The sequence below is a fragment of the Vitis vinifera genome, chromosome 11 (assembly GCF_030704535.1).
Source record: "Vitis vinifera cultivar Pinot Noir 40024 chromosome 11, ASM3070453v1".
NCBI lineage: Eukaryota > Viridiplantae > Streptophyta > Magnoliopsida > Vitales > Vitaceae > Vitis > Vitis vinifera.
In genome coordinates this window covers 12,922,022-12,941,129 of record NC_081815.1, presented here as the reverse complement: position 1 = coordinate 12,941,129, position 19,108 = coordinate 12,922,022, and the positions used below count along the sequence as shown (strand labels likewise).

At 35.5% G+C, this 19,108-nt stretch overlaps 1 protein-coding gene across 2 annotated transcripts in view; it reads left to right on the top strand.

Annotated features, from left to right (window-relative positions):
• The window catches only part of LOC100262033 (cleavage stimulation factor subunit 77), an 86,922-nt gene that overhangs the window by 23,153 nt on the left and 44,661 nt on the right, over window positions 1-19,108 (top strand). For both annotated transcript variants that reach the window (XM_002265157.5, XM_010658414.3), the window contains one exon: window positions 4,846-4,946. In XM_002265157.5, coding sequence (XP_002265193.1) covers window positions 4,846-4,946 — 101 coding nt within the window. The remainder of the gene's footprint in view (window positions 1-4,845; window positions 4,947-19,108) is intronic.

Here is a 19,108-nt window from a genome sequence, read left to right as displayed (position 1 = left end):
CTATCAAAAAAATAAAAAATAAAAATAGAAGATAACAATCCATGATTTATAGGCCTACCAACTAGTCTCATCACAACTAATTCTCCTAGAAATAGCTCCTAAAACAGCCTCAGGCTGATTGGAAGATATCAATCAAACCTAAATTGTTAGTTAAAGACTCTAATGCTAGTTTAGGAAGTCCTTTGGTGAATATGTCTGTCAACTGCTCTTTTGTTGGAATGAAAGACATGAAAATTAGTCCATTTTCCAACTTTTTCTTTGTAAAGTGTCAATCAATCTCTACATGTTTTGTCTTGTTGTTTTGTGATAAATTATGAACTATGTTTATTGCTGCCTTATTGTCATAGTGCAGTCTCATAGGAGCCTCTGTCCCTATCTTTAACTCTTTTAGAAGTTTTTAAGCTTAAGAAGCTTACATATCCCGTGTGCTACAACTTTGAACTCAGCTTTTGCACTACTTTTAGCAACAATCTTTTGCATCTTATTTTTCCAAGTCACAAGGTTTTCCCCAACAAATGTGCAAAAACTTGAGGATGGAACCTGCCTAATCCGCGTTCGTGAAGGCTTCTACTATTAATTGTTCGCTTCTTTTGAATAGCAATCCTTTTCTTGGTGTCCTTTTTAAGTGCTTTAGGATCTTGTATACTGCATCTATGTTTTCTTCACTCGGTGAGTGCATATATTGGGTCATAACACTAACAGAAAACGATCTTACTTTTCCAAGTCACAACGTTCCTCCCAACAAACCTGAGGATGAAACTTGCTTAGTCAGCATTCGTGAAGGCTTCTATCATTAATCGTTCACATCTTTTGAATACCAATCCTCTGCTTGGTGTCCTCTTTAAGTACTTTAGGATCTTGTATGCTGTCTCTATGTTCTCACTCGGTGAGTGCATATGTTGAATCATAACACTAATTGAAAATGCTATATCTAGCCTAGTGTGTGACAAATAGATTAATTTACCAACTAAACTTTGGTAACGTACTCTATCAATTACTTTCCCTTTCTTGGACAACCCAAATTTGTGATTGGCATCAATGAGAACATCACCAGATTTACATTCTATCATGCCCACTTCTTTGAGAAAATCAAGTGTGTACTTCTTTTGTGAGACTTCCTTGTTAAACCAAGCTACCTCTATGCCTAGAAAATATCTCGAAGACTAAGATCCTTTATTTCAAAATCCTTAGCCTACGACCACCCTTCTCGTTCCGACCAGCCCTTCTACTCTTCCGGACTTCTTTCTTGAGTTCTCTGATTTCCACTTAATTATTTCCAGTTAAGATAATGTCATTCACATGTACTATAAGGATAGCGATCTTACTATCAATCGAGTAGTTGAATGACAAAATGTGGTCAACTTGGTTTTGTGAATATCCTAAAGCTCTGATGGACTTTGAAAATTATTGAACCAGGCCCTAGGTGATTGTTTTAGGTTATGATACCTGAATCCTTCAATTTCACCTGACATACCCATCTTGACATGATATGATATGGGTGTGGGTATGAGACCCTTGTCAAACACTCCTATTTTACTTTGGGTGTGCTTAATTTTTTCATTGATATCCTTTTATTCTTTTAACATAATAATAATTATATTAGAGATAAAGAGGAGTTAGCTAAAAAGTGAATTTTTGTAATAATTTATAGGAATATGAGGGGGGAAAAAGATTATAGGGATAAGATGGGAGCTTTTAAAAGGGATATCTTACTTCCAATTTATTTTTAATTGATTTTTCTTTTATTATCGTAGTACCCATGCCCATTTTTTGGATCCTTCTTAGCCGAATACTTGTATCCTAAAATTTAAGTTGTGAAAGATTAGACACCTAGACATATACCCGCATTTGACATTCTACACAAACCCATGCAACATAGGTTTTAGGCCATATAAAGATCTCTTAAGCTTGCACACTTTTTCTCTTCCATAAAGGTTGTCAAAGCCTAGTGGTAGTTGCTTGTATACATGCTCTTTGAGTTCCCCATTAAGGAATGCATTCTTGATGTCTAGTTGATGGAGTGACCATCTTACGTTAGCTAAGAGTGAAAGTAGTCCTCTAATTGTGTTCATCTTGGCCACCAGAGTAGAAGTTTTTTGGTAGTCAATTCCTTGAGTCTAAGTATAACCATTTGCAACAAGTCTTGCTTTGCATATATATACTATCCCATTATCTTGCATATTTTGGTAAATACCCACTTGCATACTACGGACTCCATTAATACCCACTTGCATAAATACCCACTTCGCTTTTGGAAGTTCCATTAATTGCCAAATGCCACTTTTTTTCAAGTGCCTACACCTCCTCTAAGATTGCCTTTCTCCATACTGGAATCATTAGAGCTTCCAATACAAATTTAGGATTTTTTTCACTAGAAAGGTTAGAAGTAAAGGCTTGATAAGAAAATGACAACCTGTGGTAAGGTACAAACTTTGAAATGGGATGAAGAGTATATGACCTAGTTCTTTTTCTAAGAGCAATAGGCATGCCAAGGTCATTTATTTTTGTAGGAATGGATGCACCATTTGGAATAACTTTCATTTTTGTAGCATTTGGATTTAAGTCATGAGTTCGCACTCATGGAGGGTCAGCGTGTTCTTTCCTGTTTTGATTAAGACACCTAGAATAGACATGAAGCTCTAGGTGTTGGAATTCATCTACAACCTGTCTTTCAATCACAATTAGTAAAATTGAAGAATTGGGACATGAAATGAAGGTGGCAGCTCATGTTGCACACACAAGGTTTGAACAAGAGGAACAAGAAGAGTTTCCCAAACTTATCTTGCTTATAGAATTCTCCCCTTGAAGAGAAGTTTGGGGAAACAAAGACTCGTTTTCAAAGAATTTGAAATCAAAGGTGATAAACAACTTTCTAGGTGCAGGATCATAACACTTGTACCCTTTTAAGTCAATGAATATCCTAGGAAAATGCATTTTTACAGCTTATGGGTCTAATTTGCTTCTAAGGTGATTGTGTGCATGAACAAAAGCCACTCAACCACAGACTTTAAACAGGAGAGAGGTGAAGAGTTTAGTTAAAGGATAAATTTGTGTGAATGCACTAAAAAGGAGTTTGAAAGTTTAGAATGAGTGTAGGCATGTGGTTTATCAAATAGCAAGCATTGAGAACTGCTTACCACCAAAAGTGTTTTTTTAACCCAATGTTGAACAATAATGAGTGTGCAACTTCCAACAAATGTCAGTTTTTTCTCTCGGCAATACCATTTGGTTGGGATTTATTGACACATAATGATCAGTGAACAATCCCATTTTTTGATAAAAAAGGTCCTTAGGATATTTGAAAAATACTCTTCCTATTATTGGTTCTTAGAACCTGAATGTATATTCCAAATTGGTTTTTTTACCATGGCATGGAAATTTTTGAAGTTTCTTCCGATCTTAAATTTTTCTTTAAGCAAATCAACCTAATAAAGACATGTTTGATCATCCATAAAAGTAATGATATCTAGTTGCTGAAATGTTAGTGACATATGAAGGGCCCTAAATATTTTTTGATTAGAAACAAACACTTTCATTCATCAATCAATTGAAAAATATAAGAAGGATAAGCAATCCTTTTTTTTTTTTTGATTGGAAACGACACAGAGATAAGCAATCCTTCATTAGAAACAAACACTTTCATTCATCAATCAATTGAAAAATATAAGAAGGATAAGCAATCCTTCAAAATGTACAAAAGTTGGTGGAAAGTTACCAAGAGCTGGAATCTCAAAAAACTTGCCCTTCCTCATAAAACCCGACATATATATAGGAGGAAAAGAACATTGAACACTTAAGGGGAAAGGAAATCTCCAACAAAGGAGGCTATATGTTTTGCTCCTTGTTTGGTGAACTAATTTGGGACTTGGTTAGCTAAATGAGGAATCTAAGAGAAGGAACACGCCATTTGATTTGTAGTAACTATGATTTTGCGTATCTAATTGTCAACCTTCCATGAACCTCTTTCCTTATTAGTTACCCAAGATATTACAATGACAAAATCTCCCTTTACAATTAGATTGGATAGGGATAAAGCTTTTGCTTGCATTAAACCCTCCAATAATGCCAATATCTTTGCCTTGATGGCTAACCCCATTTTTACATAGAGAAGGCTCTCAATACTGTACCAGAATGATCTCTAATCACACCTCTAATTGAAGCAAGTTATTAGTTGAAATAAAAATAAGTATTCCACATCTAATAGGAAAAAGAAAATCTGAAATTAAAAGAAATCTCTTAGCTTTAAGAGTATGTTTTGATGTGCTTGCTTTTTCTTTCATTTTTTTTCTTAATCAAAATTTGAAAAAATATATGAGTGGAGGGGGATTTTGCAATTATGATTTCTTGGGTGTTTGAATTAGGAGGTCCTTAGAAGTATGTGACTGGTTTGACCAAAATTTAAATGTTATTAGAAACTTGAATTGATTTGTCTCCCGAGTTCTATGTTCAGGTAATCATCTTATAGATTGATTAGTGAAACAAGGAGTCAAGGAGTGGGTTTCTTTTGTAGGGGATTTTTTATCCTTTTGACTTGCTTATCTTACTATACATGTTCTTGTTAGATCATTGAAATGTATCTATGTTTGTCTTTTCTTTTCAAGATTTTTTTTTTTAAATCAATCTTTGTACTTCTTGAATGGTTTCTCTACCTTTGTTATATTACAAATTAAGATTAAAGAGTTAGTTTGTTTCTGATTATTAAAAAAAAAAAAATCTTCAAACCTCTTCATGATTAATGCCTTTTGTTTCTTACACCAACTTTTATAGGTTAATATTTCCTTTTACTTAATCAATTAATTGTTACTAATGAACCATTTTCATTTTGTTGGCAATATGATTTTGTAGGCGATGCTACATCCGTTTCATCAGGAAGGTCAATGAGAAGAAAGGGGTTGAGGGTCAAGAAGAGACTAGGAAAGCATTTGATTTTATGCTCAATTTTGTTGGTATTTTTTATTCCTTACAACATCCAAGTGCATTTTTTTTTAATTTCATTCTAGGACCTTATTTTTTTAATAAAATTATGGTTGTTTATTCTTTTGTTACTCTTAAGTTATAATATATCTGATAAAAAAGGTTAATAGTGTCAAAGTTTCATAATTTAACATATAGACATGGTGTTTGTAGTATTGATTTTAGGTTTGCTTTTGATTGTACTTTGTGTGGTTGTGTTTTGTTTACTTGATTTTTTTTGTTGTTTTATTATAGTTGTTCTTTATTCATTCTCTTATTTGCTATCTATGCTTTTGGTGGTTGAAGGATCCCTCATCCTTCCTTTCATCTAATACAATCTCTTTCGACTTTGTGAAAAAAAAGAAAAAAAGGGCAAAGAACTATTTAAGCCAAAAAGCCTTAAGACTTTTGGGATATGTGTTGTGAATTTAGCTAATTGAACATATGGAAATTACCAAAGAGGAGGGGATTGAATTAGTTGATGGTCTATTTTCGAAATTTTTTAAACCCAATAAATGCAAGCAAGAACAATATATGATAAATTGCTGAATGAATTTTCTTATATATCTCAAGGGTATTTATAAAGGGTATACAAGGCTATTTTAGGATAGCCAACTATACAAAATAGTCGACAACTATACAAACAGTTGTACACAGCTGTATGCATAGTTGTACATCACAACTGTACACAACTATACCGGTAGCTGGACATAGTTGTACCAACAGCTGGACACAGCTGCACCAACAGTTGGCTTTCCCTCTCACGTTGGTGCATAGATATCACACATGTCCAATTTGGATAATGATGCATAAAATGGACCACTAGTAACAACATGAGTCAGCATATCCGCCAACTGATCTGTACTCTTGATGTAAGAAACCTTTATCATGCTAGAATCTAGGTTATCCTTGATGTAATTCCTGTCAAGTTCAATATGCTTAGTTCAATCATGTTGTACCAGATTATTTGCATTCTCAATAGCTGCTATGTTATCACAAAAGAGCATCATAAGTTTCTTGAGACCAAACCCAAGCTTGCTTAAGAGAATTCTTAGCTAAGAGTAGTTGCATGATGGAGCGCACGGTATTCAGCTTTTGCACTAGACAATGAAACCACATTTTGTTTCTTACTCCTCCAAGTCACCAAATTTCCTCCTACAAATGAAACACACCTTGAAGTAGACTTTCTATCCAATCTAGATTTGACGAAGTCGGAGTTTGTGTAACCCTCAATATCTAGATGTCCGTGTTTGGAGAACATAATACCTTTGCCTGGAGAGGACTTCAGATAGGCCAGGATACGATTTACTACATTCATGTGTCTATCACTTGTATTATGCATGAATTGATTTACAACACTAACTACATATGGCAAGTCAGGCCTAGTGTGGGTCTAGTAGATTAATTTTGCTACTAGTCTCTAACATCTTTTTTTTGTCCGTTGGAATTTGATTAGGGAAGATGGACAAGCCATGATTTATCTCAATGGGAAGTACCTACAAGTTCGCAAGCGGAGTTACTGATTTCAACCAAGAGATTCAATGTATAATTTTGTTATGAGACGAAGAGTCCTTGCTTGGACCGAGACACCTCAATACCCAAGAAGTATTTTAGAGCACTCAAGTCCTTCATTTCAAATTCCTTGACAAGATAGCTTCGAAGCTTCTTTATTTTTGTAGAGTTACTACCTTTAACAATCATGTCATCAACATAAACAATAGGCAAATTAATATCATCATCATCTCTTTTGTAGAATAGAGTGTGATTTGCCATCACTTGTTTGAAACCATATTCCTTCATCGAGTAGCTCAACTTGCCAAACCATGGCCTTGGCAATTGTTTCAATCCATATAAAGCCTTTTTTAGTTTGCATACTTTGGCTCCTTTTGATGTGAACCCAGGAGGGGGGTCCATGTACACCTTCTCTAACAGATTACCATGGAGAAAGACATTCTTTACATCAAACTGTCTTAATTGTTGGTCCATATTAACCGCATCAGGTCATTTTAAGCATTTATGGGACACATTCCAATGGTTGGGATGCCAACACTATAGTCAGATTGTCACATCGTTGTTCTTGGAAGGATATTGCACAAGTCTTTCAGGATTTTTCCAAGTATACTCGGCTTGTGGTAGGAGATGGGGAAAGAATTTAGTTTTAGGAATACTTGTGGTGGGGGGACCAACCTTTGGGTTCCCAATATCCAAGACTATTTAAAGTAGTCACGGATAAAAATATTCCTATATCTTCAATTCTCGGTTCTGCTCACCCCTTCTCTTGAAACTTTAATTTCCGTCGTAACCTTTCCAATTCCGAGGTAGAAGATTTAGAAAACCTCATGCGGTCACTTGATTGTTTGCATTTATCCCCATTGGTTTCAGATGCGAGATCCTCGTCTTTATCTTCTTCAGGGCTTCTTATAGTTAAGTCTTTTTTTCTAGCCTTGTCCCACTTTTCCGATTCTTCTCCAGTTTTCCTCACTAAGTTTGTATGGAATTCTTAAGTCCCTTTTAAAGTCAAGGCCTTTGTCTAGTTAGTGGCACACAAGAAGGTATATACTAATGACTTGCTATAATTGAGAAGACCTTACAAAGCTCTTAGTCCTGACATTTGTAAGTTGTGTATGAAGCATGGAGAATCAACAAATCATCTTTTCTTACATTGTTCTTTGACGATGGGGTTGTGACATAGATTATTTCAGTTAGCCAAGATGGATTGGGTTCGCTTGAGGAGCATCTTCAACATGATGTCCATCAATTATAAAGGTTTTGGATTATCCAAGAGAGGGATAGTTTTGTGGCAAACTGAGTGCATTGCTTTAATTTGGGTTGTGTGGCGGGAAAGAAATGCGAGGATATTTGAGGATAAAGCAAGGAATTCAGAGAATCTTTGGGATTCCATCCACTTCCTTGCTTCTCTTTGGGCTTTTTGTTCCATGGTTTTTAAGGGCATTCCCCTTAATGTGTTACAACTAGATTGGCTAGCAGTGTGTAGCTCCAACGGGATAGTCTAACCTAGAGAGTTTGTTTGTTTTTACATTGTAGCTTCTTGTTTTTGTATTCTTGTTGTTTAGTTTTTCTTTGGTGGGAGGATTCCTCATCCTTCTCTTGTACTTCTTTTTTCTATCAATATATCTCTTTGTCGTTTCCTATCAAAAAGAAAAAAAAAAAAAAAAATATTAACCGCAAGAGAGAGTATGACTAACGGTGTTCATCTTGGTCATAGGGGCAAAGGTCTCTTGGTAGTCAATTTCGTAAGTCTAGGTGTATTCCCTGGCAACCAATCTAACTTTGTACTTGTCAATTATTCCATCTGACTTGTACTTGACTGAAAACACCCACTTACATCCCACTATCTTCTTTCCTTAAGGGAGCTCTCTCCCAATTAGAGTTCTTCTGGTGAACCTTCATTTCTTCTACCATAGCAGACATCATGACTCAAATAAAACACAATTTTATAGTTGTTCTACCCAATCCCAACCTACATCCACTCTCCTCAAACTTCAATCACGTTAAGGGTTCCACTAAAACCAAATCTTCAATCGAAGTCTTTACTTCAATGCAATTAGATTATGGTTCCAATCAATCATTGCAATTCTTCCTCAAGTGATTACCCTCACTCGAATCTTTCTCTCAAAGTTTCTTAAGGAATGAAAGAGCAAAGACAATCCTAGTGTGCAAGATAAGATCTTAAGATACAAATGAAAAGCTAGGATTGGATCAAAGGTGAATTAATGAATTTGCAAGTTGTTTGAATTGAATTCACTCAAAAACACTTTATGAGAATTCTTTAATTGGTAGGAAATTGAAAACTCAAGTTCTCTTGTCCATAAATGCACTTTAAAGCTCATATTTATAGGTGGAAAACTTAAAACACTTATTTGACACAATTTAGGTTTGATTGTTCGAACAATTGGTTAAACCGGTTCACTTACCGTTGGACATTAAATGCCATAGTAGGTGATCATTGGGGTATAAGAGCTTGATTGGTTGAGCATCTGGTCAAGGCTTATGCTTCAATGAGTTAAATACCCATTCTACCAAACTTTGCACATTTAGGCCACCTTGATCGGTTAGGCCCAAGTGGTCGACCGGTTCTCTTGTTTTTTAAGCTATTTTGGAAATTTGCAATTTTGAGGGCAAACCAACAATAGGGAGCATCGAGTAAGCTTCCAAAACACCCCCAGAAACCCTTTAAAACATGATTTTTTTAGAGATTTAGGCTTAGGTTTAGAGTAAAATAAAACGTCATCTATTTTTGAGAAAATGAAATCAATTCAAAGCATAAAATGGATGGTTTCAACCTTAAGTGCATGGAATATTTAAATTAATCCTAGTACACCATTAACCAATCTTACTCAAGGTTCCTAATGTCTTTAAGGTGTCCAAGTCTTCACAAAATCAATATTGTCCTTGCTTGATTCTTGACTTGGCTTAATTCCTTAAAATCCTTAAATGATAAGCTTGATGAACAATTAGTGTTGTTAATCTCGTTTTGTTATCATCAAAACTTGATTAGGGGAAACCTTGGGCTAACATGTTTATGTATTTGTGTGAATATATGAAAAAAGGAACTAGGAATTATATTACTAGAAGAGAATTAGTTTACGAAGACTCTTAGTAGTTCTAATTATGAGCTCTTTCTTTGATAGGAAATAATTGTTTAATTAAAAAGGGAGGAGAGCATCAAAGAGGGTGAGTATCCTTTAGACTAATCTAAAGTAAAAATAATGAGACACGAAACTTAACAATAACAACAAAACTTATGGCTCACCAAATTATCCTAGAAGACCTATGAAAAGAGTCAGGAAGGTATGCAATCCTAAGAAATATTTTTATAATAGCCTCTAGACGTTGTTTCTCTAAAAACTGTTGAAGGAATGAATAATTTCTCACTCTTGATTCTCAAAAAAGAATGATTACAACTTATATAGATACAAGGTTGACTAGACTAAAGCTAATTTAGGACTAAATCAAGGAACCTAATTACATTCAAATTTCTAGGAAAGAAATAAGGAAAAAACTAAAATATACAACCATAATATTTACAAACAAATTATAGGCATTCAAATTTAGACATATTTTGTCAAATCTTTCAACACTCCCCCTTAAGCAGGTGCAAAGATGTCTTGTATTCCTAGCTTGTCTAAGATTTGATGAAAAACCAGATTTGGCAAACCTTTAGTGAGGATGTTTGCCAACTGCCTAGTTGAGGAGACATACGGTGTACAAATTTGTTCAGAATCTACTTTCTCTTTGATGAAGTGTTGATCCACTCCCACATGTTCGGTGCAATAATGATGGACTAGGTTATGAGCTATAGTTATAGCCACCTCATTGTCACAATACAACATCATTGGCTCCTTTATCTTAGTCTTAAGATCTATGAGTCTAATTTTCAGTCATGATATCTCACAAATATTGTGAGCCATAGCTCTAAACTCAGCTTCTGCATTAGATTTGACCACAACAAGTTTTTTACTTCTCCAAGTGACTAAATTTCCTCTTAGAAATATGTAGTACCTAGTGGTTGATCTTTTATCCACCATTGAACTTGGCCAATTTGCATTGGTATAGGCTCCCAACTTGAAATCGTCATTCTTTTGAAACGTTATTCCCTTGCCTAGGGTTGTCTTTAGATATATGATAATTCTATGCACAACCTCCATATGAGATTTAAGTGGAGAATGTATAAATTGACTTACCACACTTATAGCATACGCTATGTCAAGTCTAGTGTTTGATAAGTAAATTAGTTTCCCCACTATTCTTTTGTGGATGCCCCAGTCAGCCATAGGTTCTTTATTCTTGTTCCCTAGCTTATGGTTTGACTTTATAGGGGCATTAACAATTTTGCACCTTAGCATGCTAGTTTCTTTGAGTAGATCTTGTGCATTTTTTCGTTGAGAAATAAAAATTCCCTGTTTTAATCTTGCAACTTTTATCCCTAAAAGTACCTTAGATTACCCAAGTCTTTGTTCTCGAATTCCTTTGCTAGGTATGACTTTAATTCTCTAATTTCTTCCAAGTTATTGCTAGTAACAATGATATCATCTACATAGATAATCAAAATAGTTACTGAACCAAGAGGGGAATGTTTGAAGAATAGTGTGTAATCACCTTAGGTTTGATGATAACCCCTCATCATCATTGACTTAGTGCATCTTCCAGACCAGGTTCTTGGGGATTGCTTGAGCCCATAAAGTGATTTTCTAAGTCTCCACACTCTATTTGTCTAAGATTTGTGTATGAAATTAGGAGCAACATCCATGTATACCTCATTTTCTAGATCTCCATGAAGGAAAGCATTCTTTACATGAAATGGTTGCAAAGGTCATTCAAAGTTAGTAGAGAAAGATACCTGCCAGAGTAGCCTAGTTGGTCAAGGAAAACACTGGGAAGTGTGGTCCCAGTAAGTGGCACATGGTCCTGGATTTAAATCCTGCTATTGATGATATCCTGAATTTACTCGGTACTGGTTGTTGCAGGGCGGTCAGCACTCTGAGATTCGGGTCCCTATGGAGAGTCCTAAAGGTTTGGCCATGAAAGGTTCCTAAGGGTTTGGCCATGAAAGGTTGCTCAATTATCAAAAAAGAAAAAAAAAAAAAGGGTTAGCAGAGAAAAATAATAAAATTCTTATAGGGTTTATCTTTGCTTTGCTATCGGTGCAAATATTTTTTTTTTTGTCAAAAACAAAGATAAATTTTATGGATAAAAGAAACGGAGAAGGATGAGGGGTCCTTCCCAAAAAATACAAAATCTCATCATAGAGTATACTTCTCCACTATACAAAGAGAAACTAAAACATAGGCATTAACAAAATAACATAGAAATTGAAAAGAACTCCTCTCAATGTTATACACATCCTATGAATTACAAACTAAAAGCCAACCTAGTTGAATAACATTACGTGGAACTCCCTTAAAGTGATGAAACAAGAGGCCCAAAGGGAGGGGTATAACATCATCTTGCCTAAAAAATCCTAACATTTCTCTCTTGCCACACAATCCAAAGAATAGTGAGGCAAATGATTTGCTAAAGAGTCTTGCTTCTTAATGAATTCCCTAATTCTCTAGAAGAAATAATCATCATATCTCTAATACTCCTAGGTGGCACCCAAATCATATTGGCTAAACTGAAGACTTTATGCCACCAAAGCCACAAAGCTAATGAACAATGTAGAAAAAGATGGTTGATCGATTCTCCACTTCCTTTGCATAAAATGCACCAATGCAGACTAAGGGATTTGTAGAGTCTTCTCACCTATAGCAAGTCATTCGTATTTACCTCCTTGTGTACTACTAACTAGACAAAAGTCTTGACCTTTGAAGGATCTTTTAATGTCCAAACCAAATTGGCCTGAAAGAATGGGATTGGATTCGAGGACTTGGATAAGACCAAAAAGAAAGATTTTACTAAGAATATGCCAAAGGAGGATAAAGTCCATGCCCTTGAATCTGTGGTGGTGGGAAACAAGCGCACCAAGGTGAGTGATGACATGAGTCTTTTAAGAGAATCAATTTCAATATCAATGAGATTGTGATGGAAGTTAAAATTTCAAGAAGGTAAATAGGAATTACCAAGGATGGTTGAAATGGTGAGGTTTTTCACTAAGATAACTTTATAGAGTTAAGAAAATTGGGAACATAGAAGTTGACTTCCCTACCATAAATATTCCTAGAACCGGATTCTCTCCCCATTCTCCACCACAAAGCGGGTGGGTGGGGCAAAACCTTGAAAGACTTGTGCAATAGCCTTCCAAGGACATTTATGTGACCATCTAACCATAATGCTAACATCCCATCCATGAGGATGTGTCCCATAAATGCTCGCAATAACTTAATACCAAAGACGACAACTTTCCTTTGGGAACCTCCAAAGCTACTTCCCTAATGGAGCATTATTTCTTAAAGAAGTCTTTCCTATCCTTGAACCTTCACTACCTAACTAATAAGATGATATCTCTTGCCATCCTCAATCCCAGACCAAAGGAAGTCCCTTTGTATTTTCTCAATCTTTGAAGCTATTGCTAATGAGATCTTAGATAGAGAGAGAAAATAGCTAGGAATGAGAGTCAAACATGACTAAATTAAGTTTATCCTTCCCCCCAAGAGAAAAAAGCCTTTTTCCACCCATCCAACCTCGAGGTTCCATCAATCATTGGATCCCAAAATCCTATTGTCTTTGAATTCCCTTCTAATAAAAAATCCTATTGGGAGAGAGGTCACTTTGAAACTCTACAATCAAGCAACATGGCCAGCCTGGATAACAACTCTTAGCTAACATTAATACCAGAAAGAATGCTTTTCTCTAAATTTATTTTCAAACCAAATAGCTGGCAAAAAACCAAAAGGATTAGCTTAAGGTTTTGTTGAAAATCCATAGAGGCCTTTGAGAAGAAAGCGGTGTCACCTTCAAATTGTAACAGAGACACTGTAGTCCTATCCCTACCGACAAGGAAACCCTTAGTTAAACCACTTTCCTCCATTTTGGTCAACATCCTACTTAGGACATCCACTACAATGGTAAAAAGAAAAGAAGAAAGAGGGTCTCCTTGTCTCAAACCTCTAGTGGCCTTAACCCAACCTGACATTTCTAGTAACTAGGACTGCAAAATTTGTTAAAGAAAGTCAACCCCTTATCCATGATCTTCATCTTGTGCTAAAGCCTTTCCTTTCTAGAACATGATCCAAAAAACTCCAATTGACATGATCTCCTTCAGTGCAAAGGTTTCTTGGTAATCTATACCATATGTCTGAGTGTACCTTTTAGCAACTAGCCTCACTTTGTACCTTTCTATGGTTCTATCAACCTTGTATTTGATGATATAAATCCACCTACATCCCACTGTTTTCTTGCCTTGAGGCAGGTCCACAACCTCCCAAGTTTTATTTTTTTTAAAGGCTTGTAGTTCTTCATTCATGGCATCTTTCCTTGGTTTACTATTTAAGGCCTCTTGGACTAGTTTCATTAGAGAACAAATGAATAATAAAGGCATGGTATTTTGATGGCAATCTCTGTAAGGGAAAAAAATTTGAGATAAGATGTTGGGTATTAGTATCAAGACTGGAATTAACATTTTCATTACCTGTCACGATTTCAGAGATTGGGGCATGTGCAAGTACTGTGGATCTTTTTCTCTTGGAGTACACATTGAAATCAGGTGCTTCATGTCTCTTATGCTTAGTTTCAAGAGACTGAATCTGCAATATAGGTTTTGAGGGATTTAGGTTCTGGTCAAGACTTGAGGAACTTAGACTCTGTTCAGTTTCAATGGACAGACTTTCAGGTTGATTTTTTTAGACTGGTTCACTCTCAAAAGGAGTAGAATGATCATAAAGATTAGATGACTGTTTATATATAGCACTTGGTAAAACGTAATTTAAAAAGTGATCAGAATCGTGCTCTACAACCTGTCCAGAATCAAAATCTTGCACTAACACCTGACCAGAATCCCACCATCCATCTTCCATAATCTTCTTACTCTCGCCCGGAAGATAGGTTTTAGTGAAATAAGGTTTGTCTTCAATAAAGGTAACATCCATGGTGATGTATATTTCCTTTTGGTGGGAGGATGCTAACATTTACATCTGTTTTCTGTGTGAGAATGCCCTAAGAAAATGCATTTGGGAGGCTTTGGATCAAGCTTGCTTCTCAAGTGGTTATGAACAAGAACAAAAGAAACCTGCCCAAAGATTTTTGGAGGAAGAGAATCAATGCTTGAAAATTTTGAAGGAACTCTTAAAGGAGTATCTATAGGAGATTTGAATGCAAGAACCTAGGATGACATATGATTGATCAAGTAGATGGCTGTTAGAATGACTTCAACCCAATAGATTTTAGGAACTTTCATTTGGAATAGAAGGGACCTGGCAACCTCTAGTAAATGCCTATTTTTTTCTCTTGGCAACCCCATTTTGTTGGGGAGCATCAATACATGACGATTGATGAACAAGGGCTTTTTTTTGAAGATATGTAATCAAGTCATTATTAAAGTATTCTTTCCCATTGTCAGATCCGAGTGTCTATATCTTGGTTCCAAATTGTGTACTAATGAGTTTATGAAAGAGAGTAGAGATTTTGATTTTAAGTGATAAACCCAAGTGGTTCGAGTGCAATCATCGATATATGTAACAAACCATTGAGAACCTAAATAATTGGAACACGAGAAGGACCCCAAACATCTGAATGTATCAAACTAAATGGAGAAAGACATTTAGGATTTTTTATTGGAAATGGAACTCGATGGTGCTTAGCAAGAAGACACTTCACAATGAAAATTGAGATGGTCAAAGTTTTCAAACAAAGATGGAATCACCTTTTTCAACAATGGAAATGGAGGATGTCCTAGATGTCTATGTCAAAGCCAAATCTGATCAACTTTTGAATAAGAGGTCAAGACTAAGCCTTGACACCTTAAAACACCTATCTTCCAATTAGTATCTATGTAGTATAGTCCATCTTTTTCCTTAGCATGTGCAATCGCCCTCCCTGTTACAGAATCCTGAAAAGTGCAACTAGAAGAAGTGAATATAACCAAGCAATTAAAATCTTTAGTGATTTTTCCTATGGACGAAAGGTTATAGGAAAGATTGGGAACATGCGACACAGATTTTAGAGACAAAGTGGGGTTGATTTTGTCTATGCCATGACCAGCTATAAAAGAAAAAGATCCATCAGCAATCTTTGTTTTTTGCTTTCCAGAACATGTGGACTAGGTGGAAAATAATTTTGGAATGTTGGTCATATGATCTGATGCACCTGAATCCATGTGCTGGAAAAACAGTCATTAGAGACATTCATTGCATGGATATTACTTAAAACCTGAAAGTTGGTGTAGAACTTGGATTGTGATTTTCAAGCTGATTCAGCAATGAAGTCTAAGCACTCTTGATTTTCCAGTTGGCAAATTTAAACTGGATGAAAATGGGACTGATAGAAGGCTGATGGGTATAAGGTTCAACAATGAAGGCTAAGCACAACAGTCAGCAAAAAAGGCCAAAGAAAAAATGCAATGAAGGCTTAGAAGAAGATGAAACAAACTGTAGAATTTTTACTTGCCTTGATACCATGAAGGAATGAATAATTTCTCACTCTTAATTCTCAAAAAGGATGAGTAAAACTTATATAGATACAAGGTTGACTAGCCTATAGCTATTTAGGACTAAACCAGGAAAACTAATTACAGGCAGATTTCTAAGAAGTAATTAGGAAAGAAAAAAATATACAACCATACAAATCAATTACAATATTTACAAACAAATTATAGCCATTCAAATTTGGACATAATTTTTCAAATCTTCTAATGGGTATAAAGATCTTTAATCTAAGCCTTAGTAGTGAAACTATAACTCAAAGGTTTAAAAATGGTAAACAAAAATTTCATTCGCTATCCTTCCAACGTGACCATACATAACTGTTCCAAGATACCTAAAGAGCATCGATGGAAGTCTACTTTGATAGAGATGTAGTTGGGGATTGAATTCAAGTTAAAGCCATCTTAGCATGCTTCATACATGAGGAGGAAACTACTAAGTAGCTGTATAATGTAACTCAAAGCAAATACCTTCTAATTGCTTTGAAATCAATGCCTAGGGAGAAGCTAAAAGGAAGAATTTTCTTGCGTCACCCTAGTTTAGAATGAAGATTCTTAAAAAGTTGTTTCCCCTAGGAGAAAATTTTCAACCAAAATTCAATAATTAGGTGGTGCAAGGTCCTTGGTTTCTTCTCTATTTCTACATCACGTACCAATTAAAAGAGAGAGGGCTTTGGATGGTCATGTAAGAGGTTATAAGTTGTATCAACCTTTTATGAGCTACTAATGAAGTGAAGGCCTTGACTTGCAAGGAAGTTAAGTTTCTTTCTTCTTATACACCGAGTTTTCTGAAATGGAAGAATGGGTGCTATTTTCATCATGAAGAAAGCCAGGTAAAGATATGGATGAAAAAGACCACGGCTTGTAAGGGAAGATATTTCTTATTTTTAACTAAGTGTGACAAAAGAGAGAGGTTAGAAGATGAAGATTGGGAGTGAACTCATTCGGGGTTATGGGATTATATGTGATTTTGTACTATGGTGTATATGTTGATTGGGATTTGTGCTTTCGGTGTTTTTTAATTTTTTAATTTTTTTTTTATGATTAGAACTAACCATTTTATTGTATTGAAATAGTAAATATAAGGGAGGATGAGAAATCCTTCTGACAAGTATAGAGCCTCATAAAAAAGGAAAATAGTTGTATGGTAGTCCAAAAGGCAAATTTATTTGTACAGGCCAAAATGGTTCACATAATGCTCACTATAGTTCATGGTCGAAATATTTTGTATGGTGGATGTGGTTCAAACACATCCACCACATGATTGCTTAAGAGGTACCTGATATTAGGAACATCCCAATTCTAAAAAAATATCAATAATTTTGTACAACCACCTTGTCATATTTCAATGATATATAGCAAAGTCTGTTTTTACAAAGAGATTGAAGAGGCCCAATGATGTAGGATCATAGAAGTTCCACCAATATAGAAGGGTTTATTTTTTTTGGTTGTATAATGAGAAGAGCAATCAAAAAAGACAAAGGCAAAGAAAAGAAAAAATAGACCTTTGGCAATTACACCAAGGTTCCTAAACTATCTTAGTTAGATGAAGGATAAGAGAATCTTGTTGTCATCTCATTGGAGGAGTCATTTCCTTCATCATTATTCGTTCATTGTTGTTATCGTGACCTACCAACATTGTGTGAATATTGTTTGCTTTGGGCTCATAGCCATCATGACCTCCCTCATGGCTTTAAAACAGATTCACACAGTTCAAAGGTGTCACCCCTTATAACCTCTAGGAACTTCTCCTCCTTAGGTGATGCGGAGGAGTCCTTGAGTTGTGAATTTTTTATCCTTCTTTCTTTTGTATATTTTCTTACCTTTATTTAATACAACGAAAAGATAGTTTTTCATATATATAATTACATAAAAATCTGAGCAAGCAGTTGTTTGTATTAGGCTATTAGCAACAAGAATACAACCTAAGCTAGGGCGTTGTTGATATGTCCCTCTTTAGGGTGTATTAAACTCAATTTCTATAGTTATTTGTTAAGAAATCTAGGCAGATGAGGATTGATGATGTATTTCATGTGTCATGGAGAGGCCCTTCTTCATATCATATTTGATTTGGCTATTGAAGGAGAGGTCCTAAGTGTTTGTTAAAGGCACCTTATTTGGGCCTTGGAAACCATCATATGGAAGGAGACTCGCCAATTGTTCTCTCTTTGGTCTCTCAGGGGAGAAGATATCCTTATAAAATGGCTTGGCTTTTGTTGGGGAGGTGCTTGTTCCTTGTGGTCTATTTTTGCTGTCAATTTTGTTTGTCTCCTCTGCTTTGTTCTTGTCTATTGGTTTTTTAATTATTCCTTTTGGAGGATATGCTTGCTCTCTGTGGTCTATTTTTGTTGTCTATTTTGTTGGTTTCCTCTGTGTTTGTTCTTGTCTATTGGTTTTGTTATTCCTTTTGGAGGATAGGTATTCATTTTTTGTAACTATCCCTTTCTTTCTCCTATAAAAAATTGTGTTTATGAGACTTGATTGATGGAATGATCCTATTTGATACTAAAGATGAATTTATCTGATTAGTGGAGCTAGATTCAATACTGAATCATGGTGATTTAAAGATGCTTATTATTTATATTTATGTGGACCCCTGTGCCTGTCCTCAGTTTATAGCCCAAACATTTCCTTACTTAGGAAGGATTTTTGGGTGGAGCTCTTAGACATTTATGGTCTTTCCTTTACTTTCTGGTGTGTGGGCGGTGATTTTAATGTTATAAGGAGAATTTCAGAAAAATTGGGAGGCTCTAATTTAATTTCTAGCATGAGGGACTTTGATGGATTTATAAGAGGTTGTGAATTAATCGACCCCCTTTTAAGGAACACTCCATTCACTTGGTTAAACATGCAAGATTCACCTGTGTGTAAGAGATTGGATCGGTTTCTTTACACAAATGAGTGGGAGCAATTCTTTCCTCAAAGCCTTCAAGAAGTTCTTCCTAGATGGACATTGGATCATTGACCGATTGTTTTGGACACAAATCCATTCAAGTGGAGGATAACTCCTTTTAGGTTTGAGAATATGTGGTTGCAACATCCTAGTTTCAGAGATTGCTT